This window comes from Pseudopodoces humilis, chromosome 17 (genome assembly GCF_049639895.1).
Source record: "Pseudopodoces humilis isolate 2021_Gansu_Grassland_sample_001 chromosome 17, ASM4963989v1, whole genome shotgun sequence".
Classification (NCBI taxonomy): Eukaryota; Metazoa; Chordata; class Aves; order Passeriformes; family Paridae; genus Pseudopodoces; species Pseudopodoces humilis.
The window spans coordinates 17,255,301-17,277,402 of NC_142216.1; the positions used below are offsets into that span (position 1 = coordinate 17,255,301).

A 22,102-nucleotide genomic window follows, 5' to 3' on the forward strand; every position below is an offset into this window, starting at 1 on the left:
TCACTGCACCGAGGGAAGCTGCGTGCCCCCATTGAGAGCTGAGATTAATTTGGCTGTTCCATCATTTTCCTTGGGACTAAGAGGTGGGTTTATGTCTCTTGGTGGGGTCAGATGCCCCTGAAGCTGTGCAGATCTCCCACTGCAGTGCCCCTGTGTGTGCACATTGCTGTGGCACCTGAGTTAGCCCTGCTCAGCACAGAGACTGCTTTGCCTTGCAAGAGTCACTTGTTCTGGCCCTGGAAAAAAAACAAATGTGTGTGTTAGCTGCACTTGCCTTCACTGCAAAGGGAAGTGCCTGTTCTGGCAGATCAGGTGCTGTTGGGAAGGAAATGCTCCATGTGAGTGGGACCCTGTTTGCACATCCCTGCGTGTGCACCACAATCTGCTCCTCTCTTTTATACAAAGAGAAGAGTTTCTGCTTCCATGTCATAGCTGAGGAGAGGCCTGCAGGGAGAATCAGGGCTCAGAGCCTGCTGCTCACAGCCAGGAGGAGATTCCTACCTTGCCCTCAAAGTGGTGAGAGGCTGCACAGCCAGTGCAACAACCCTCAGCTGGAGTGAAGCTTTAAGTAATGAAGTGGTGCCACACTGAAGATTAATCTTCCAGTCATGCCATGTCCATTATGAATCTTCATCAGATGGTCCATTGCACAGGATCAGTGTCTTAGGTGAAATGGGGTTTTGCTGTGAACAGGGGCGTGTGAAAAAGAGCTCTTAAATCACTCTGGATGGGGTGCAGCTGTCTGGAAGGCTGGAGATCCCTGCAGGGTGTGCCTGTGCCTGGGTAATGCCAGGTGGATTCCACTGCTACAGCTGAAATAATGCTGGCCACAGTGCAGCCTGCTTCAGAGCACAATATAATGGCAGTCTGATGGTGTTGGTTTGGTCCAGGAGACCTGTGGATACTGGATGAGATGATGAGTGATCATTTCTGTGGAACAAAGAGCAGGAGCTCTCTGTGGGGTACAAGTGATGCTTCTCTGGGGTTCAGAGCAGGGCTGAAGCAACATTGGGTGTGACCCAATGTGGTGTAAATTACATGGATGTGGAGCTGGAGATGTTGTTTGTGTGTGTGAACATGTGGGGTGCCCCTGGGGCTGAGGTGGCCCATGGGGGACCTGCTGCTGGCTCCCCATTGCTGCTGCTCCTAAAGGGGCTGGCGTGGGCAGCAGAGCCCTCCCCACAGCCTGCTCTGGACCGTGGCTGCTCCTCACATGGGCTCCCCTCTGCTCTGGAAATCCAGCCTGAGCCTGGCTCATTCTTGGATTCTGTCCCAGAAAATGCCCTTCCTGAGCTGCACAGAGGGACTCCTGCAGAGCCTTTTGTGCAAAGCTGAAAAAGTTTCCTTTCTCTTACGGATGAGTGCTGCAGCAAGCACCTTAAAAATGTCATTTTGTGCCTGGTGAGGAACCTGCTTTCCCCACTGCTACGAGATGGGAGCAGAAGTCAGGAAAATCTCTGTTTGCTGCAGGTAATTGAGTTGCTGTCGGGTTTATCGCTTTGGAGCTTGGAATAGTTGAGGTTGAGGATTGAGGGAGGAATTGGTAACACCTGCAGCTTGAGACCTTGGGTGTCAGACCATCACTGCTGCATCCTGTGCACTACAGGAAGGACCTTTTACAGCTGACAGACCTGCTCTGGGTGATGCCTAAAGAGGCTCCCTGGAACAGAGGCTGGGCAGAGTTAAAGGAATAAAGCAGGGAGTTATTAAAAGGCCTTTAAAGGATACACCTTGGGCAGTACAAGAGCCTGGCCATGACTCTGCCCACGATGGATGCAAGATGAACTCTGAGTCACGAGTTTTCACACTTTTATTTCAGTCCATTAGCATATTAGGGTTAATTGTCCAATTACAGCTGCAGGTGATGCAGTCCCATCCTCCCAGGTTGCTCTCCTCAATTAGTGAATTGTTACAGTGAACTGGTTACACTTTTTGGGCCTGAAGCTGCAATGGTGTCCTTGGTTCTGGGGCTGGAAAAGGAGTGAGGAGAACTTGCCAACACTTCATATGAAGTTCAGAGTTATATTCTAATGCAGTACAGAATTTGGAAAATATGAAAGCTAAAACTTAAAGCATCATGGGGAGGGTAAATAGTCCTTCTTCTCTTCCTCTTCCTCCTGTTACTCCTCCCTGGGAGGGCTGCTGCAGGGCAGCTGGATGGAGCCTGCCCAGTGCTGCCCCTGCTCATGGCTCCTGGCTTTTAGATGCCTTTCATGCTGCTCAGCTGTCTGAAAGCCCAGGGCTCTCCTGCCCACACCCTGCTCCAGGGGGAGGTGCTGGTTTGGCTGTGCCCCAGCTGTGGTGCTGCCGAGCTGCCTCCGAGAATGGTTCCATCAAACCTTCCCTGCCCTTTTCCCTCGCGTGCACAGCACCCACAGTGCCCTTTTACTCTTTGTTACTGCTCCATTCCATCAGCATTGCGTGCTTCCTTTCCTGCAGTGCTGGTCTGGCACAGCTGCAGCCCTTTAGGGATGAGGCTCTAACACAGCCCCTAATTCCTAATTCCCTAATTCCTCCTCTGATTCTCCCGCAGTGCCCGGACTCAGCGTGCAAGCAGGACCTGCTGGCCTACCTGCAGCGCATCGCGCTCTACTGCCACCAGCTCAACATCTGCAGCAAGGTGAAGGCCGAGGTGCAGAACCTGGGCGGGGAGCTCGTCGTGTCTGGGGTAAGTATGGCACAGCCCAGCCTGTTCTGAGCCCACTCCCGTGTTAAACAGCACAGAAAATACACAGGAGGTGCTGGAGCGTGCACAGCTTTAATGCATGCAGAGTTTGTGTTGCTGCCTCGCTGTTCTCTTGCTGTGAAAATACAGACTTCACATTTCCTTACTCAACACTGTTTGTAGACAGATTCACTTCACCTCTGTGTAATCTGTTTTCCAGACTGCTTTTCACTCTTAGTGAGGTTAAATCGCTTTATCTGTGCAGCTAAACCTGCCCCACGTCTCTGCACAGCCTTGGAACATGCTGGGGTCCTGCAATGCTCTGGAGATGTTAATATTTCAGGATGGCTGTGCCCTGAAGAGTGCAGGGATTTTTAGTGGCTGTTCTGGTTTCTGACAGCTGGAAGCTGCCCCAGGCCAGCTTGCTTCCTTATTCCAGCCTTAACTTTGCAAATAACTTTTTTCCCTGTAGTTCATGAAATGCTTCCTCCTAAGAGGATTCTGTATGACAGATATTTGGGGGGAGGGAAGTGAAGCTAAATTCTTAATTTTTTCTGGCATACTCTTCCTTGCCCTGCACAGGCACGTTTGGTCACTGGTGCTTTTGCCCAGCCGTGTCAGGACTGAGGAAAGAGGCTGGAAGAAGGGACAGAATTTGCTGATAGTCCAGAATTGCTCCCTGAATCCTGATCAGCAAATGGAAAAACTTCCCACATTCTGTTATATTTCCACAGAATCATGGAACAGTTTGGGTTGGAAGGGACCTTAAAGTTCATCCCATCCTACCCCTGCCATGGCAGGGACACCTTCCACCACCCCAGGCTGCTCCAAACCCTGTCCAACCTGGCCTTGGGCACTGCCAGGGATCCAGGGGCAGCCACAGCTGCTCTGGGCACCCTGTGCCACTGATATTTTCCAGTGAAACCCTGCTTGATACTTCAGTTGCTTAAACTTATTAGCACAGATTTCCCCCAAAATAACAGGGAGAGCTGTGGAAGGAGAGCTTTGGGGCAGCAGCAGCAATAGCCATCCCTGCAGGAGCTGAGCCCATCTGGGGTGATGGAGCTGTGCTGCCCCTCCTGCTGCCTTTCCAGCCCCCAGAGCAGCCCCAGGGGCTGTGGTGGATGTGCTGCTATTCTGTCCTGGAGCTGGGAGGCTGAAGGCATGGTGCTGTCAAAGCAGGATATGTGTTACTGTGCAGCAATACCTACTCCAGGGCTTCAGTGCAGTTACTCAGTGTCTCCAGGAGTTACATCCCCTCTGCCATGAATTAGTGACAGAACAGCCTGGCCTCTGTGGTCTGACCTCCTGCTTTTATCCCTTCTCGAGCCTGTCCAGCGGGGCTGGGGGTTGGCAGCAGCAGTGTTAATGTCCATGGGATGATCAGATGAAGACCTCAGCCAGTGCAGAGGCATCACCTGTCTGAAAGGAAAGTTCTGTCCAGTGTTAGTGCCCTGCCCCTGCACCAGAACCACGGCCCAGGTGGGCAGAGCTGGCACCTTCAGAGTCTGACAGCTCATTCAGAAAGCACCTCCTGCTCTCCTGGCCTTTAACGATTCCTCCTGCTGTGAGGATTCCTGGAAACACTCCAGGGCTGTGGTTTCCAGCCTGGTGAGGAGGAGGGCAGAGCTCAGTGGTTTGCCAGAGGATCTGAGGTGCCATGTGGGGTGGAAGGGAGGGGACAGTGCCCCAGAGAAGCCACCAGAACCAAGCCCTGCCCCAGATCAAGCCCCTGTCCCAGCCCACTGGGCCTTGGCAAGCCAGGGATCCCACCCAGAGCAGGACCCCGGCCCCTGGAGAAGGGGGTGCCAGCTGAGGTCACCACAGTGCTCCTCCCCTCTTCCACCCAGCCCTGCTCTCAGCTCTTTATCCCCACTGTGCCCTACAGCTCTGACAAATTCATGTTTTTCCTTGTTTTGATGCTCTTGTAAATCAGGAACCAGCTGGGAAAGGGCTCCAGGCCAGGCTGGTGATGCAGTTGTGTTCCTTCCTTCCCAATCCAACTCAGTATTGTAGGGCAATTTAAATATTTATTATCAGTGATTAAGATATTACTACAGCTTTATTAATTTCATTAGAGAATAAGCAACTGTTAAAGCTTAGTCACAAAAGCAAAGGTCAGAATACAAATGGTTCCCACTACCATTAATATGGAAATGAAGACAGGGGGGCAAACACTGCTTTTGTGTTGGTGGCACGAGTCAGGTTTGTAACCAGCGAGCGTCCAGAGGAAAATCCTGCCTCAAACCAGGAGCCTCAGCTTTCAAAGGAAAAATATAAATCAGCCACATGAATCAGTTTTCAAGTGGTTTTACCCCCAGGCCTGAGGTGTGCTCAGTGGAAGGCCGTGTTTGGGGTTCCGTGGGTGTGACCGTGTGTCCCTTGGCAGGTGGACAGCGCCATGTCCCTGATCCAGGCGGCCAAGAACCTGATGAACGCCGTGGTGCAGACGGTCAAGGCCTCCTACGTGGCCTCCACCAAGTACCAGAAGTCCCAGGGCATGGCCTCCCTCAACCTGCCGGCCGTCTCCTGGAAGATGAAGGCTCCAGAGAAGAAACCCCTGGTCAAGAGGGAGAAGCAGGACGAGACCCAGACGAAAATCAAGAGGGCATCCCAGAAGAAGCACGTGAACCCCGTGCAGGCCCTCAGCGAGTTCAAGGCCATGGAGAGTATCTAGAGGAGAGCTCTGGCTCGGGGGTGTTTTTCTCTAGCCCACTTACTGCTACTTCCAGAACTCTACTTTTAATACCCTAAGAATTTTTCAAAAATTTACTATTCCTTCAAATGTATTTACTTAATATAATTTTGATAATTTTGTTTAGATTACCCAGGGAGATACTCAAATTTTTAAGTCCTATCAGTATATCTTCAGCCTGCAGAAGTGTGGTAATTTAGATGGCTTTTAGATTACAGGGGTGGATTTCTAGCTGGAAACTGTTTTTGTAATCTTGCTTTAAATGAAATATTCTATAACCAAAGAGGATTTTACAGTACAACTAACGGTTAACACTAATACTGGATCATGCTACTCAGAGACTCACTTTATCACGGTGATCGAGAGACAAAAGTTAGATTTTTTTACTCAAAAAAACTTAATGCAAGTATTGTATGTGCTAGTGTATCTCTGTGGGGGTGGAGAGGGAGCAAGCTCAGGAGTTTGAAATTCCAGCAGGCACCGGCTGTGTGAGCACAACTGGAAAACAGCTGGAAAAACGCTCCACCCGTGCTGGGTTTTGCTGAGGATGGTGTTTGGAGCTGGGCTCGGCGGTGCCCCGGGGATGTGATGCTGCTTTTCCTGGGCTGCCCCAGAGCCCTCTGGGCATTTCCCAAAAAATTTCCTTAGAAACCCTGGTGGCACCGCTCCCTCGGAGGGGCTCCGCTGCTGCCGGGGAGCTCCCGGGGCCGATCCCTGCGGAAACCTCCCCCGGTGTGCTTGTAATGCCTGGTTACAAATTACTAATGTGTTTTGCTGCGGGACACTAATAAAGTTGCTTTTCCCAGCTGGTTCATTGTGGTGCTGTGAATGGAGCGGGGCCCAGCCCGCCCCTCGCCCCCCCCTCGCCATTCAGATGCAAATCAGCTTTGTGCTCATTCCTCATAATTGCTCTGCATCCCGCCTTGGGCTTCCAGAGGCACCCAGGAAATCGTGTTTGCTCAGGCTGCAATTTAGACTGTACATTATTTGTGATAACTATAGCTACAAGGTATAATTTCGCTGTCTTATTTAAATTTTATGAATTTCGGTGTGTTTCACACATCCCAGTCGAGTCGGGTGCAGGGAAGCGGTGCCTGTTCCTGTGGAGCTGGAAAAGCCTGGGCTGCAGTCAATGTCTAAAGTGCAGCTCCATTTTAGAGCTGAGCCTTGGCACTGAAATGCTATAATTTTATTTATCTCAATCAGCTCATAATTTACTGTATTAAGGTTATTGCTGTTGTGTTACTGTAATGCTGGTCAGAATTAAGCTAAATAGTTTTTTGAGATATTTTTGCCAAATGTATTATGTTTTCAAGCATTTTGGCCTCTTGAGTACTGCTATTAACCAGTGGAATTATAGGCTATTTTCATATAGCCTTAACATGTAAACAGGCTCAGGGGGGGAGCTGTGCTCCACTGCCATTTGGGGGTTAACAGCCTGTAGGTCTTCTTTTAGAGATAATTATTAACTGAATTTATACAATATGGTTTTTTTTTTCTCCTGGTATTGTCTTAAAGGTGACATTCCCTAGGCTGTTTGGGGAGTACAGCCAATGACTCCCCCCCAATACAATCTATTAATAAGCTTAAAAAAAATACCTCTATTAAGATGTACAGACAAATTTACATGTATTTAGCTTTTAAATACATGTTAGTTTAATTTATGCTACAAACATTGAGCATCAAGAAATTAAGATGGTGAGAGCTACAGCCCCAGGGGGTGTGAGAGCAGCAGGAACACGATGGGGACAGGAGGCCAAAAAAACCTCAACTCACATTTCTTTTGTACCCGAGAGTTGCTCCTCTGGGACTCGTGTTTGGGTTTGGAGCAGAGAAGGGCATCGAGATGAATCGTTTTTGGTGTAACATTTAATTGTTCCCTTCAGGAGTGCAGCAGCAGCGGCTGGAGGGGAGAAAACGCCTCTCCCCTCAGCAGAGATGGGATTTTGTGTGGTGAAACCCCAGTTCCAGCAGTTGATGGTGGAGCCACCGGGGCTGGGGAGATCCTGGGGCCGGGGCAGGGCGGCTCCTCATCCTGGAGCGACCCTGCCCTGGCTCCAGCCCCGGCTTCTGCTCCAGCCCCGGCTTCTGCTCCAGCCCCTGCTCCATCCCCAGCTCCATCCCTGGCTCCTGTCCCTGCTCCATCCCCAGCTCCATCCCTGGCTCCTGTCCCTGCTCCATCCCCAGCTCCATCCCTGGCTCCTGTCCCTGCTCCATCCCCAGCTCCATCCCTGGCTCCTGTCCCTGCTCCATCCCCAGCTCCATCCCTGGCTCCTGTCCCTGCTCCATCCCTGGCTCTGGCTCCATCCCTGGCTCCTGTCCCCACTCCAGCCCCAGCTCCATCCCCAGCTCCTGTCCCTGCTCCAGCCCCTCCGGGTTGTTCAGCACCAGCCCAAGAGCCGGGTGGGTCAGGAGTTCAAAAACCCCAAAGCTCCGATCCCACCGTGCCAGGGAATTCCAGCCCTGCGTGGGAAAGCAGCGCTGGAGCAGCGGCTCAGCGAGGGGGTCCGGCCGCCAGCGAAGCTGCGACTTTATTAGGGAGCCAATTGAGGAGAATTACAGCAATTACTGCTCCGTGTAATTAAGCGCTGGGGAAGGGCTCGTGCCGGAGGACGACGCTGGGCTCGGACGGGCAGGGAGAGCTCCGGGGATGCTCCAGCCGCTTCCCCCGGCAGTGGGCGAGGAGCCAGACCCCACCGCCCAATCCAGCCCTCCGTGGGGATGCGGGGACCCACCGAGGCTGTGGGATTTCCCTGCCCGCCGGCTTCCCACGGCTGCTCCCCAGGCACTGCCTGCAACAGCCAGACTGCTTGCTGGAGGGTTTGGGGGTTTTTTGAAGAGATTTGGGGGTTTTTTTGCAGTACAGTGGGACAGCAGCTCCACTGAGGCTGAGCCAGAGCCTGGCAGACCTGGCAGTGCAGGGAGCTCAGGAAGATGAACCCACGTTATCTTCTAAAGTGTATTAGTGAAACCACATTAAATCCTCAGGAGATAAGTCTTATTCCAGATTTCAAGTGCTCTTAATTCAATTCCGTGGTGAATGGAGCCACGTTGAATTTATGCCGCTTTAATTGTGTGTGAAGTTCCGTGCCACGATTTAATGCCCGTTAATGAGCGCCTTTCCCACTGCAGCCCTCCCTGCTCTCACTGCCTCTGGGATGTGCCAGGAGAGGGGAGCAGGGCACCCCGAGCCGTGTGTGCTTGCACGGGTCCAAACCAGGCCACGGCTGCCAAACCTCAACCTCACAACTTGAGGAGAGAGCAGAGAGGGTGGGGAGGGGCGAGTGCATCCAAAACCCCAACAAACGGGTGAGAAAAGGAAAAATCCATTAAGGGACATCAGCTGCTCCAGTGCTGCTGTGGATGGGGGAGGCTGGGGAGACACACACTGTGGGCTCTGCCCCGAGCACTCCCTGCCTAAGGGTGCCAGGCTTTGGGGAGCCCAGACTGAGCCAGCACAGCCCCCCTGATGCTCTTGTGGGTGCAGGGGAAGGAGAAGGAGCTGTTCCTGGCCTGGCCAGCTCTGACTCCAGTGCTTAGCCTGACCTCCCCTCATAGCTGGAGGAATGAGGGGACCCTTTTAGCTCCAAAATTAAGGATGGAAGTGCCCATCCCACCTCCCAGAGCTGCACTGGGAGAGGGTCCAGTGAGCCCTAACCAAGGTTTCCATCTGCCCCAGGACCCCCCCCAACCCCTGGGGCTCCTCCAGCCCTGCCTGTGGCTCTGCACAGGGGCTGGGGCCGGACAGGTTCAGCCCTGACCCTGTCCCTGTCCCCATCCCTGCCAGGGGAGGGTCAGGCAGCCACAGCAGCCCTGTCTTTACCCCGGGCTGTGGACCAGCAGCACCACTTGGGAAACAAACCTGTCATTAGTGGGGACACCGGCCTGGGCTGGCATTTGTGGCCAGGGAAAGCAGCCCAGGACTCGCCTGCCCTTCTGTGTCACCCTCTGGGGACACATGGCCTGCAGACGGAGGAAGGACGCTCCTCTTTGGGGTGCAGCCCCCCCGGCTGAGCCTTGGCCACGCTGCCCATGGTGCAGTGAGTGCCCTGCAAGTGCCATGGCTGCACTGCCAGTGCTCAGACAGGACCCCTGAGACCTGCAGGAGCTGCAGAGAGGAGGTGGCTGCAGCCCAGGGGTCCCCTCTGGCCACCCCTCCTTGGGTGATCCCCCTGCAGAGCCCGGAGCCCCCTGGGCAGGGGGACACGGGGTGGATGTGGGGACCCTGAGCACCAGCACTGCCCAGGACCTCACCCAGCCTCTGGCCCACGAGTGCCCAGCCAGGGCCCAGTGCCCACGAGCAGCACTGCCAGGAAACTCTTCTTTGTTTTCATTTCTTGGCCTCCTTTCAGTGCTCCACATCCTTGGCTGTGTCACTGTGCCGGTGTGCGGGAAACAGCCTGGGAGGGTCACCAGGACCTTGCCAGGGACACAGGCACCTCCTGCTGCCATCCCAGGCCACAGGGGCTGTCCCAGGGCTGGCACTGTTGGCACTGGCCAGGAGCCAGCACCTGCTCCCTCCTGAGCTGTCCCAGAGGCCCACGGGCACCCCTCCATCCCCAGGACCAGCACAGGCCCCAGAGAGCCCCTGCTCAAAATCTTGTCAGGACTTTAAGAAAGAGTGAGTGGGGTTTTGGTTTTGGGGTTGGACAGGGAGGGCTGCTGGTGGTTTTCTCCCTGGCTCATCCCCTAAGGAGGTGTTAGACAATCCCCACCTCAAATCCAGTGTGACACAGTGACAAGGCCAGGCAGGGCCTGAGAAATCCCTGTGCTGATCCCCCCACTCCTGGATCCCTGCTTCACCTGCCATCGTTCCAGAGGCTCAGGTTTGCAGCAGAAAAGCCCCTTCCCATGCTTATTCTGACTTGTTGCCATCAGATATATTTTATTTTTTTTAAAGCCTACAAAGCGAAGCTTTGGCAAGGCTGGCTGGGAAAAGCGTTTCAGATAAAAATAGGGAAAAAACATAAAATTAATGCCAGCAAAAACAGTCTGAACAAACCCCAAAAAGAGAAAGCTCAAAAGAGAATCAATAATTAGCCCTGCTACTTAACAGTAACAAGTGACACACTGTACGTGGGAGCCACAAATATTAGAGCCCAGTGGCTTCAGGGTCACAGGGGGGATCTGGTGGCCTTTGTGCCCATCCCTGGTGGTGGCAGAGCCCTGCAAGGACTGGGGGATGGAAGTGACCAGCTGGGCTCTGCCAGGCCTGGAGGGAGTGCTGGGATTCAAACATCCCCTCCTGGGGGTGACACAAACACAGCCCCCCAAGGGAACACCGCTTGTTCCCCTTCTGCAAACCCCAAATTCCCCAGCTGAGCCCTCAGCTTGTTCCTCCACTGTACACCTGTTTTTCCAGTGGTATTCCATGAAAACAAGCCATTCCCCACGCCCCAATATACTTTAATAACCAAGTTATTGGCACACAGTGCTGGGAGCTCGTCTCATCCAGCAGTTTATTCCAAAGTGCACCTACACCGCTGCCATCCAAACTTGCTGCCACCCCAAATTCCCTGGAACTGGACTGAACCCACGGTTTCACCTCAGCTCCTGGATGATGGTGTTTATAGAGCCCAGGAGCTCCCTGAAGTAGCCGTCCTTGTCCCCTTCCCTCTGCTCCTCGGCCGCCAGCTCCTCGTACTCGCTGCGCAGGAGGCTGAGGGTGGTGCCCAGCGCGGGGTCCCCCCGGTAGTGCTCCCTGCAGAAGGCCACCAGGACCCCCACCAGCTTGAGGACCTTTTCCCGGGTGTCATGCTCGGGCATGGCCAGCAGGTTGGGTACCAGGGAGCACCAGCCCTGCTCCACCACCGCCGGCACCAGCCTGACCTGCCGGTACTGCTGGATTTTCTCCTCCATCTGCTCTCCGTGCTGCGGGTCCTCAAGCAGCATCTGTGGGAAGTGGTGGAACGCAGATTAATGTCCCTGTCAGAGAGGGACTGCTCCCAGGAGCTGGCACAGTAGAGGAGGATGAATGTCCTGTACCACCTGCCATGGACTTGCCACAGAGAACCAGACTGAGGTTGTGTCCTGGCTCCCTGGCCAGGGGCTGTCTGTCCGTCCTGGAAATCTCCCAGTGACTGGGGGTTTCTGTGTCACACAGCCTGGGAGGGGACTCGGGGGCAGGAAGCTCAGCAGCACTTGTAAAGTCTCTGGTCCTTTGCCTTTTGCTGCTGACAGGTGCCTGCAGCACCTAATGAACATCATCACTTGGCTCCATGCTGCTCCTCCCAGAGATGGGGATCTCCATCTCCTCCAGCCACAGCCAGACCTTCCCCTCCCAGCCTTGTCCAGAAAACCCCAGCACTGAAATTCTGCAGGGGGCTGGACCCCTTCCAGCGAGAGAGGCCAGCCCCAGTGACTCCTGTTCCACACTGAGAGCTGCCAGGGTGGTTTATTATTCCAAACCAACCCACCTGAACATCACCCAGCCCATCCCAAACCTGCCAAGGCAGCTCAGAGCAGCCCCCAGCACCCAGGGTACAGCATTCCCAATCCAAAGAGCAGCTAAAAATCGTTGTTTTAACACAAACCCGGGGATCTGCCAGGTTGTGCCTGCCCCAGACCCATGGAGGAGGAACCAGATGGGGCTGCCAGAGGGGGCAGCTGGAAATGAGCAGCAGGATTGAATGGGAATGGGAATGGGAATGGGAATGGGAATGGGAATGGGAATGGGAATGGGTTGAGTCAAAATGCCCTTCTCTGCTCCTTTCCCACAGAGCTGACAGGATCATGTTACAGTCAGCACCTGATAAGATTTCAGACCTGCTAAAATAATTTGCACCTTTACAAAGTCTCCTGGACAATAAGTGATTTAACAGAGAGGTGCTGCTCTGCCGTGCCTGCAACCCAGGTATTAGAGCAGCCATAATCCACAGGGCAAATTGGCCATAAACTGAGCCAGAGTGGATTTAATTCCCATTCTCTGGAGTCAGGGAAATGCACAGACTGAACAACAAGCCATGGCAAGGAAAGACAGGCTTTAAACTGACACTTACAGCAGTAATCCAGGGTATTTGAAAATAAAACAGGGAACGTGGCGGGCTGGGCTCCAGTGAGGGACGTGCAGCAGGCAAAGGGACACAGCAGGGCTGGCCTGTCCCCTGGCCTTGGCTGGACACCACAACCCAAGGCCAGCATTCCCTACTCGTGTCCTGCTGTTTAAACACCCTTGGGAGGGAATGGTGGCACTGGCTTGAAGGCCAACAAAGGTTTCAACTTCTCTGGGCTCCCCCAGGCACTCGTGTGGTGTTGGGCAAGGGGCTGCAGGGGACTCATCCCCACTGATGCTGGGCTGGCTCCTCCTCATCCTCGTCCCGTGAGGATGTTCAGGCCTGGCTGGGTTTGGGGGTGAAGGTGGGAGTGCCTGCCCAGGTGCCATCCCAGCTCTCACCTTCTCCATGATGAGGTCGTAGAGCAGCGTCACCACACGGACGTGGAGGGGCTCCATCCCCTTCTGCCTGAAGAGGCTCCTGAGCACCTGGAGGCCACCCAGCTTGAGGAACTGCTGCTGGGCATAGGGGAAGTGCCTCAGTATGGAGGACAGAGCGAAGAGAGCCTGGTGGAGACAGAGAGGCCAATGAGGATGGTGGCCATGGCCACCCCGTGTGGCACAGCCCCTCTTCATGGCAGCAGTGGGGACAGCAGAAACATCCAGCCCATCTGCAGAGCTCCATGGAGAATACATCCCAACCTCTCCTTGCTGAGGGACATATCCAGCAGTCCTGTTTGCAATCCCAACCCTCCCCAGCACTGTGAGGCTGCCAGACCTTGGGTGCTTCCATCCAAACCCAGGCTGGGCTGTCACTGTGGCAGCCCCTGACAGACCCAGCCCCATCAGTTCCCCCTGCTCACCCACACACAGGCACCGAGCCCACAGGATGGGGTGAGGAGCGTCCAGCACCACCCAGCACAGCCTGATCCCTATGAATGATCTGGATGTCAGGGGTGATGTCCCCACACCTGCACAGTCAGGGGACAAGGCCACGATGTCCCCCAGCACCCAGGTCCCGGCAGGGTGCAGCCCCACGTGCCAACAGCCAGCACCCAGCGGTGTCCGGGGCTCGGCTTGGAGCCAGGGGACAATTGGGGACCAGCCTGTCCCGCTGGGTGGCTCTGGCAGCCGTGGTGGCACAGGCTGGCCTGGAGCAGGGCACACGCCGGGTTCCTCACACACGGGCTGGGCCGTGCCCGCTCCGCACGGACAGATCTGAGCTGACAGCCGCGTCCTCCCCGCTCCCATTCCTCCCTATTTCCATTCTCCGCCTTGCTGCTGGTGCATTTGAGATGCTGCTGTCTCCCTTTTTAATCGTAGGCCAGAGGAAGGCGGAGGGAAGGAATGCACTTTTGGCCTCGCTGCAGTGCAGGGCTCTGAGCACCGGGGCGGAAAATCCACGGCAGCGGGAGCCTGGGGCTGCTGCCATGTGCAGGAAGGGGCTGGGGCTGCCCTTGGGATCCAGTCTGGACACACAGGACACTGTACACAGCACAGGAGCTGGAAATGAAAACCTCTGACCTCCTGGAAAAGAGAGTACAGCCCTTGGAGGGTCTCGTACAGCTGTGTGTGGAGTGGGCAATACTGAGCCCACCCCTCTCCTTTCTCCAGGGGCTGCCAGCACGGTGCACTCAGGTTCACTGGAAAGGATTCACAGCAGTGCTGTGAGAGCCCCTGCACGTCCCTCCCCAGCCCAAAAGGAGCTAAAGGTTGAGCCACAGGCACTCCTGGGAGGAGTTTCTGAGCCCGGAGCATCCCGTGGGATCTCACATCCACGGCCAAATGCAAGCGGGTTCCACAGCCTTCTCCTGTGCCTTTCACTTGCTGGAGGACTCTCACCAGGGTTAAAGGGGAACGCATTTTAAGGAGCTCATTACAGGTGAATGGAAGAGCCAGCGGTTCCCCCACCCTGTCAGACCCCTCGTGCAAGAGGTTCCTGTGGAAAACAGGGCTGGGGGCTTGGGAGCAGCCAGGTGATGTTACAGAGGTGGCACCACAGGCCAAAGTGAAGGTAATGGGATCTCATGCTCCAGGGAATACAGCAGGGAAGGCAGGGAGAGAGAGGGGGAGAGGGCAAGGAAGCCCCCAGCCCGATGGACAGCACTGCACATTTGGCTGGGGGCTCTCGGTGCTGCTCCTTGTTCCAAAGCCTCTGCCAAAGGCAGGACACAGGGCTGGCTGCAGCAATTAGCTCCTCCAAACGTCAGCTCCTGTGTTTGTCAGCCTGTGATGGCTGTGCTGCCACAGGGACCCTCGCTGTGCCCCCGGGAGCTGCAGCCCTGTGCCCGTGAGAGCCACTGCAGGCACTGGGGGTCACCCCCAGAGCCAGGGGGTGAGGGCTCCAGTGCTGCTGGGCTGGTTTGGCATCCAGGGCCCCCCTTCCTGCTCCCCTGGGAGTGAAGCCCAGCCAGCGAGGGGAGCAGAGGGGGTCCCACACTCTTCAGATGTCCCTGATATCCTGGAGGTGTTTTTGCAGAACTCAGCACAAACTCAGAGGTGCAGCCCCACTCCTTACCTTCTTCCTGACAGCCAGGGGCTGTTCTGTGGCCAGGATAACCAGGAGCTTCTGCAGGGCACCACCCTCGATGGCTTCGATCTGCACTCTGGGGTTGCTGCAGGGATGAAAGCAAAAGGCAGGTCACCAACAGAGGGGCAGGGCAAGGAGGGAGGGACCCTGCTCTGGCTTGTGCCAGCCCTGGGGTGACAGCAGGGCCAGGACAGTGCCTGTCCCCTGTGCTGGCCCTGCTGGAGCACCTCGAGGGCTGTGTCCAGTTCTGGGCACCAAACTGTGAGAGAGCCCTGGAGGGGCTGGAGCGTGTCCAGGGCAGGGAACGGAGCTGGGAAGGGGCTGGAGCCCCAGGAGGGGCTGAGGGAGCTGGAAAGGGGCTCAGCCTGGAGAAAAGGAGGCTCAGGGGGCCCTTCTGGCTCTGCACAAGTCCCTGGCAGGAGGGGACAGCCGGGGGGTCGGGCTCTGCTGCCAGGGAACAGGGACAGGAGGAGAGGGAACGGCCTCAGGCTGGGCCAGGGGAGGCTCAGGGTGGACAGCAGCAGGAATTTCCCCATGGAAAGGGAGCTCAGGGACTGGAACTGCCCAGGGAGGTTTGGATCCCCATCCCTGGAGGTGTCCCAGGAAGGGCTGGAGGTGGCACTGAGTGCTCTGGGCTGGGGACAAGGTGGGGATGGGGCACAGCTGGGACTCCATGGGCTGGGAGGGCTTTTCCAACCTCAGTGATTCTATTTAATTCTATTTCCACCCCACAGTGGACATGAACAGCCTGATCCAAAAGAAAATGCCCCAGCTCCCACCAGTCCTGGCTCATGGTTTTGGAGAAGGTACAAACCCTGCAGCCACCTCAAACACCCCTGAAGTGAAGGCAGCAGGGGTGGGGAGGGCACACTGGGTCACCTGGGCCTTCCCACCACACCCCCCATCCCACCTGGCTTCCCCTGGCAAGGAGCCCTCCCCTGTGGCTCCCTGGCTCTGTGAATCCTCTCACTCCACATCACATCCACTCCTGAGCAGCCTCCATATTCCAGTTCCTGCTTCCCCCTCCCCTCACTTGCTGCGAGCGTGCTGATCACCCACACACCTCCCACAGCAAGAGCTCCTCTCCAAGGACTACTGTGGATAAATGCACCCTTCTGCCTGCCAGGACAGGCTGTAACCTCAGATCAGGATGCCAGCAGCTGCCCAGGGACAATCAGACACACAGACAGACCATGTCCCCATCCATGCTGGCACATTGCAAGCCCACTTCTGGCACGCCTGGGAAGGCGGTGGAAGTGTCAGAGGCTCCAGGCTCCCTCCTTGGCAGGGCTTTCACAGTCAGGGCTCAGCGTGCCAGCTGTCTGAGCCACAACTGCCCCTGCCAGAGGTCCCTGCCCCTGCTGCAGCACCTCAGCCACAGCTCTCACTGCTGCCAGGGAGCTGCTGCAGCAGCGCTTGGGTTGCAGTGCGAAATGTAACCAAAACCTGTGTTCTGTCACCAGCTGTGGCAGTGCTCTTCATCTCCCCCACCACCCATCCTCCCTCCGGGGGATCTCTTCTGTCAATGGGCCCTCGAGTCTGGCTGCAGGACTGATAAAATGACATCATCCCACTGGGAGATGCTCCACCCAGGGGAGGAGCCAAGCATTCCCACCTGGATACAATCTGAGACTCGGAACACCGCAGGCAGCCGTTCTCCACTGGAGCCCAGAGGAAAAACAGACCCAGCTACAGCACCAGACCTTCAGAGGAAACCTACACCCTTCTATGGGATCTCTGCTCCAGCAGCACCACACCTGACACTGCAGGGACTGCAGCCACCATTTAACCAAAGTGCTACCAACACCCTGCCCAACATTTCCTTAGTAAAGAACTGTTATTCCTATTCCCATATTTTTGCCTGAGAGCACCTTGATTTCAAGATTATAATATTTTGAAGGGGAGAGGGGTGGTTTACATTTTTGTTTATTTCAAGAGACGTTTCTGCCTTCCTTAGCAGACACCTGGCATTTTCAAACCAAGACAAGCAGCCACGGCCCAGCCCCTCCCTGAAATAAGACAGACAGAGGCAGGCAGGGTCATAATGAAACAAAATCAGAGACAAAAGGAGCTGGGCAAGCAGCAGCTTGGAGTTAAAACCATGGCTCAGAGCAGATCTGGTGTGGGGCTTCCCATCTGGCAATACCAAGCTGACCTCAGGGCAGGAAAAGGGGGTTTGCTGAAAGCCACCTTTGATTTCTCCTTCCTCACCCGCCTGCTGCAGAGACATCCAGGCACAGCCATGGCACTGGCACCCTGCCGAGGTGGGGGCATCTGTCAGCTGCCCAGACAGGGCAGGAGGGAGAAAGAACAAACCCAGGAGCTCCGGGATCCTCCTGCAGATGAGATTTTGGCAGAGCAATTCTCAGACCCCCATGTACCAGCCCCACAGCATCCCTGGAAGCAAACCAGCTTCTGCTGGGTCAGCTGGGACCTGACACATCTACCCTGTCCATCCCCAGCCTCCCCATGCCAGGAGGGGCAGCAGAGTCTCCTCCTGCAAAAACAGGATGCGATTTTCCACCCCAGTATGTTGTGCACCGAGCCATCGATGGCATCTCTGAATGGGCTGGGCACGGATCTGGGCAGTCAGCAGAGGCAAACAGCACAAGCCCTAAAACTTCAGCTGTCCCCAGGCCACTCCTGGGCCCAAGGCCACTTGCCCCAGCTCACAACCAGGGCTCTCATTCAACTCCAGCCCAACCTGCTGCCACCGCCATGGCCCCAACAGCATGTGGTCCAAAAATCTGACGCCGTTTCACGTGCAAGTCCCTCTGGGCAATGGAGACTAGAGCAGGTGCAGGAGCAGCTTGCAGGAAGGCACTTTGCTGAGTAAAAGTGCACTGAAAGGACAATCCCCTGGGCTGGGGACCTCCTGGTGCCATTCAAGGAGAACGGCACATTTGGGATATCCAAGCTCTTTTGTCACATCTCTCTAAAATAAATAATAAAAACTCTTACAGCAAGAGACACAACTGAGAAATTGGTATGCCTTCAATGCTTGGCTGGTCACCTGGAGGATTTGATCTAATTAAAATCTCTGAACCATGGAGCTTTTGCCAAGGAGCAACTCTGGAGGTGAGGGAGCCTTCCAGGCTGGTGGGTGTGCCGCTCGCTTCTCAATGCTCCTGATGCTCTTTCTCTGCTATCAATGGCCCTGGTTTCAAGCTAACAAAAAAGCTCTTTTGAAGGTTTGGAAAACTCAGCAGAGATCTGTACAAATTACACTGTCAAGCCCAGGGAAAAGCAGCCTGAACAAAATAAACACAATGAGACAGACTGTGGAGCGCTCGCATGGGAAATTCAACTGTGCTAATCTGCTAATGGAGACAGGATGGTGGCACCTGCAACAAAATTCACTGAAAAAGGAGTCAGAGGCTGGGCCAGCCTATGGTGACATCCCACAATGCTGCAGTGGTGGCACAGATTTGGGTGTGCTGCACTGATGGGGTTGACCAGCCCCTGTCCCGGGGGAGGAACAGGGACTCAACACAAGCCCCACGCAGCTTCCCAAAAGAGACCCCTGTGTGCTAAACAGCCCCAGATTATCCAGGGGGGCCCAGCCTGGCTGTGGGGTCACAGCACATCCCCTCCAGATCCCCTCGCTGCACATCTGAGCTCCTTGTGCCTCCCAGCCACGCCACCCGCACTCTGTGCCATTGCCACTGACAACTCACGGCATGGAAGCAGCTCCCACTTTGCAGATGAAGGGGTTCTTGAAGAGCTCCCCCTGTTCCACTCCTCCTAGGACGACCCCAAGTGCACAAATTTAGGAGAGACTTCTCAAAGTTTTTGCAGACTGCACATGCGATGGGTGTGGGAAGACTGAAAAGCAGCAACACAGCCCTGAGGCGACAGCAGCTCTGGAGTTAGGTGGGAACTTACAATAAGGCAGCAAAATTAGATTTAAATTAAAAAAAAAAAAAACCCAAAAAAAAAAGAAACCAAGCAAGCCAAGTGGTGCAGAGGGAGACTTGGAGGCACAGAGCAGGGCAGGCAGGCAAATGCCCTCATCTCTACTGCTCTGACAAGGACACACACAGAATATTTATTTCATGGCCTGCTTGTTGCAGAAACTGCATGAGACCTTGGGAAAGAAAGGGTCACCTCCTCTCCTGGGCATGCTGCTGAAGCCAGGTGGGGAAGGAGCAAGCAGAGGTGTGGAAGGAGTGGGCTGGAGGGGCTGCCCCTGCCTGGGCACTGGCACAGCGCTCCTCCTGCCCTGGCACCTCCCTGGCACAGGGGCCCAGGCTGCAGAGCTGAGCTCTGATGAAAGCCCCGCTGCTGGTGCAAAGGCATGATAATCACCGGCCTTAATGGGTCTCTCCTCTGCTCAGAACCAGAGCTCTGCTGGTTCTGACTCCCCAGGTGCCGCCTGGGAAATCAAAGCTGGGGATCAAAGTCTGTAAGTCTGTGAAAACAGCCTAAAAAATTTAGTGTAGTCTATTTAGCTTGTGCTGTAACCTGAGGATCAGAAACAGGCAGCGAGGCAGCATTGCTTACCTTGCCCTCAACCTCTTTCCCTTCCCCTCCCTGGTTTTCAGCCCAATATCTGTTAATGGAGAAAACAAGAGCAAACCAGCAGGACTGAAATGTGCCTTGTCTGGCTCCTGGGGCTCTCAAACCCTCACACCTGGGTCACAACTTGACAGGCAATGGGAAAGGTCATTTTTGTTGAGTCCTGGAAACAAAGCAACACGACCAGGGTCACACTTGAAAAGGCCAATGACTTCTCATCCTCCTCTCTGTTTGGAGGATATCTGACAGCACTTGTAAGCACAGTCATGTTAAAATTATTTGACAAATAATAGATAGAGAGATAAAACAGATCATTACAGTGTCAGTAATTCCAGCCTGAACTAGAGCTGTAAATCTGAGACTCTGAACAAGGGCAGAAAAGAGAGGCAGAGTGATCAGCAGCTCGTTAATACCTGCACGAGTGAATTTCAGATTGCAGGTTTAAGAATAAAAAGAATAAAAGCATTAAAACAGTTTGAGTGAGAAGCGACACATAAGGAGAACACGGTTTCCTCCTGCACTCCAAGCTCTGGCTATGAACTGTCCCTGTGGGAATTGACCATGGAGCAGCTGCAGTGAGCCAGATGGCTCCGAATCCATGACTTCCCAGGTATCCACATCTCCTTCCAAACTTCCTAGCTTCCTTCTTCAGAGGAGGATAACTGGGACAACTTGGTATCGACAGCCCTGCAGCCTCCTCGTTCTCCAAAAGGACCCCCTAGCTCTGCCAGTAAATGACACAAAACAGAGTTAACCCAGGCTTTCCCCAGTCCCCAGCCATGGAAAAGGACATTTGCATGCACAGTGTGAGAAACAGGATAATAACAAAATAACCCCACTGCTACCAAGGCTGCCTGTGACTATTGGAGGGAGAAGGAGGAGGGATGAGGCACAGCCACCCCCAAAGCCTCCCCCAAGGGCTGCATGCAGCAGAACTGGCCTAAAAATCCTCTTCTCCAAGCACCAGCTCAGACCTGAGCTTATCACAGACAAAAGCCTTCAGAGCTACGACTTAAGGAGATTAAAAACCTCCCAGAAAAATGGAGCCCTGAGTAGTTACACCGATCAAAATACAGCGCAGAAGAAAGCAGGGGTGAGGGGGGAAAACCTGACAAAAGGAAAACTAGGTTTCAATAGGCAACACAATACAACAATTTCATATGAAAGATGTGAAGCATAAAAGCGGTGTTAGATGTTCAAAAGCCCAGAATATAGGAGAGATATAAAAAAAAAAATCCCCAAGAAGATGAAAATCTCCACTTCAATGCAACGCTGCCTTCTCACTTTCTGCCAAGCCAGGCGCTGGCGCCGTGGCGGGGGAGCAGCGGCATCCCTGGGAGAGCAGCACGGCTGCCGGTGACATCCCGGATTCCAGGGACACAGCACGGCCTTTAGTGAGCAATTAGGTTACAGAGTATTTGCTGCTAAGAGGAGAACAGGACTGCAGAGAATAAATTGGAGCGGAGTACGTGACTCTGCGATTCCGACGGGCGACGCGATCCTCAAACCCGGCAGCGTGAATCATCCCAGGAATCATTCCCAGCGGGAAAGGCACCTGGGAAAAGCTGGGGGAACCTTGGCTTGGCTTCCAACCACCTGTCTGTGTCCCAGGCAAGAGAGAGGGAGCTTCTTGTGAGCCCTCCAGTGTCCCCTCTGGAAGCAGGAGGGCTGTAAGATCCCAGTGACATCGGCTTTATCTGGGAACACTCTGCTCCCTGCCACACCATGGAAGTGGGAATTACCTGGTGCGAGCTCCCGGCCCTTTGTGGTCACAACACGGAGCTTGGTGTGCCCAGGAGCCACTGGGAGCCCTGCAGGGAGGAGACCCAGCTCAGCTGAGCCCAGAGAGGCCAAGTTTAGTGTTTAGAACAGGAAGAAATCCGAGGAGCTGTGGTGCCCTAACGCAGCGTAACAGATGGATAATTAGATTTACGCAAAGAGCTGTAAAAGTAAGTAATTAAATAAAAATACAGAATAACAAATCTGCTGCAGCAAGACACCTCACAGGGCTGCAGAAAGCCCCTGCAGCTGGGACCCAGCATTCCAGGTGTGGGATGCAGGAGCTGGGGCACTTGTGGGAGTCAGCAGAATCCAGGAGTTGCCCAAAGTGTGGAGAAAGCAATGAGAACACAGGGACTGAGTCGAGTCCCCTCCTCTTCCTCACCTCTCTAGGGAGCAGAGTAGAGTGAATACCGACTCTGGCAGTAAAATCTCAGGTGCCAGAACAAAACCAATCACACCAGACTGTTCTGCTGAACACACACAAACAACAAACTGACTGGCTCTGTTTATAGCTGTAGGAAAAAATGGTCCCACAAGAACAGAGAGGAGATCACACACAGCCCCAGAGCGAGCCCAGGCAGGAATTTCACTGCCCCAGCAGGACTGAGGCCTCCAAGGACACCCCCAGAGCCCTTTTCTGCTGGCCTTGGCTCTGCCAGCTCTGAGCTGTATTTCCGTGCCAGCACCATCCCCTGGCTCTGGGGACACCGGCACTGTCCCCGAGCCTCTCTGGGCTGCTCCAGGGGGGATTTGCACCTGGAGCTCCCACAGACACCAGGACAAGGGCGGGGTACAGCCTCAAGAGCCTGAGATGACAGCTCAGCTTCTGTGGGTTTAATCAACAGCCCATAGCCTATTTTAGGATAAAATGCAAAGGGTTGGGGGATTTCAGGATGATTGCCATCCCCATGTCAGCACTGT

At 54.7% G+C, this 22,102-nt stretch overlaps 2 protein-coding genes across 2 annotated transcripts in view; one reads left to right on the forward strand and one right to left on the reverse strand.

The window, feature by feature from the left end:
- The window catches only part of CTNNA1 (catenin alpha 1), a 117,817-nt gene extending 111,652 nt beyond the window's left edge, over window positions 1-6,165 (forward strand). Inside the window, exons 17-18 of the mRNA XM_005533576.3 lie at window positions 2,534-2,668; window positions 5,055-6,165. Of these exons, the coding sequence (XP_005533633.1) occupies window positions 2,534-2,668; window positions 5,055-5,342 (423 nt within the window). The 3' untranslated portion in view covers window positions 5,343-6,165. The remainder of the gene's footprint in view (window positions 1-2,533; window positions 2,669-5,054) is intronic.
- A 4,637-nt stretch (window positions 6,166-10,802) lies between these two features.
- SIL1 (SIL1 nucleotide exchange factor) overlaps window positions 10,803-22,102 on the reverse strand; it is a 103,726-nt gene continuing 92,426 nt past the window's right edge. The window contains exons 8-10 of the mRNA XM_088063778.1: window positions 14,870-14,966; window positions 12,754-12,918; window positions 10,803-11,252 (exon numbers count right to left, since the gene is read on the reverse strand). Coding sequence (XP_087919904.1) covers window positions 10,902-11,252; window positions 12,754-12,918; window positions 14,870-14,966 — 613 coding nt within the window. The 3' untranslated portion in view covers window positions 10,803-10,901. The remainder of the gene's footprint in view (window positions 11,253-12,753; window positions 12,919-14,869; window positions 14,967-22,102) is intronic.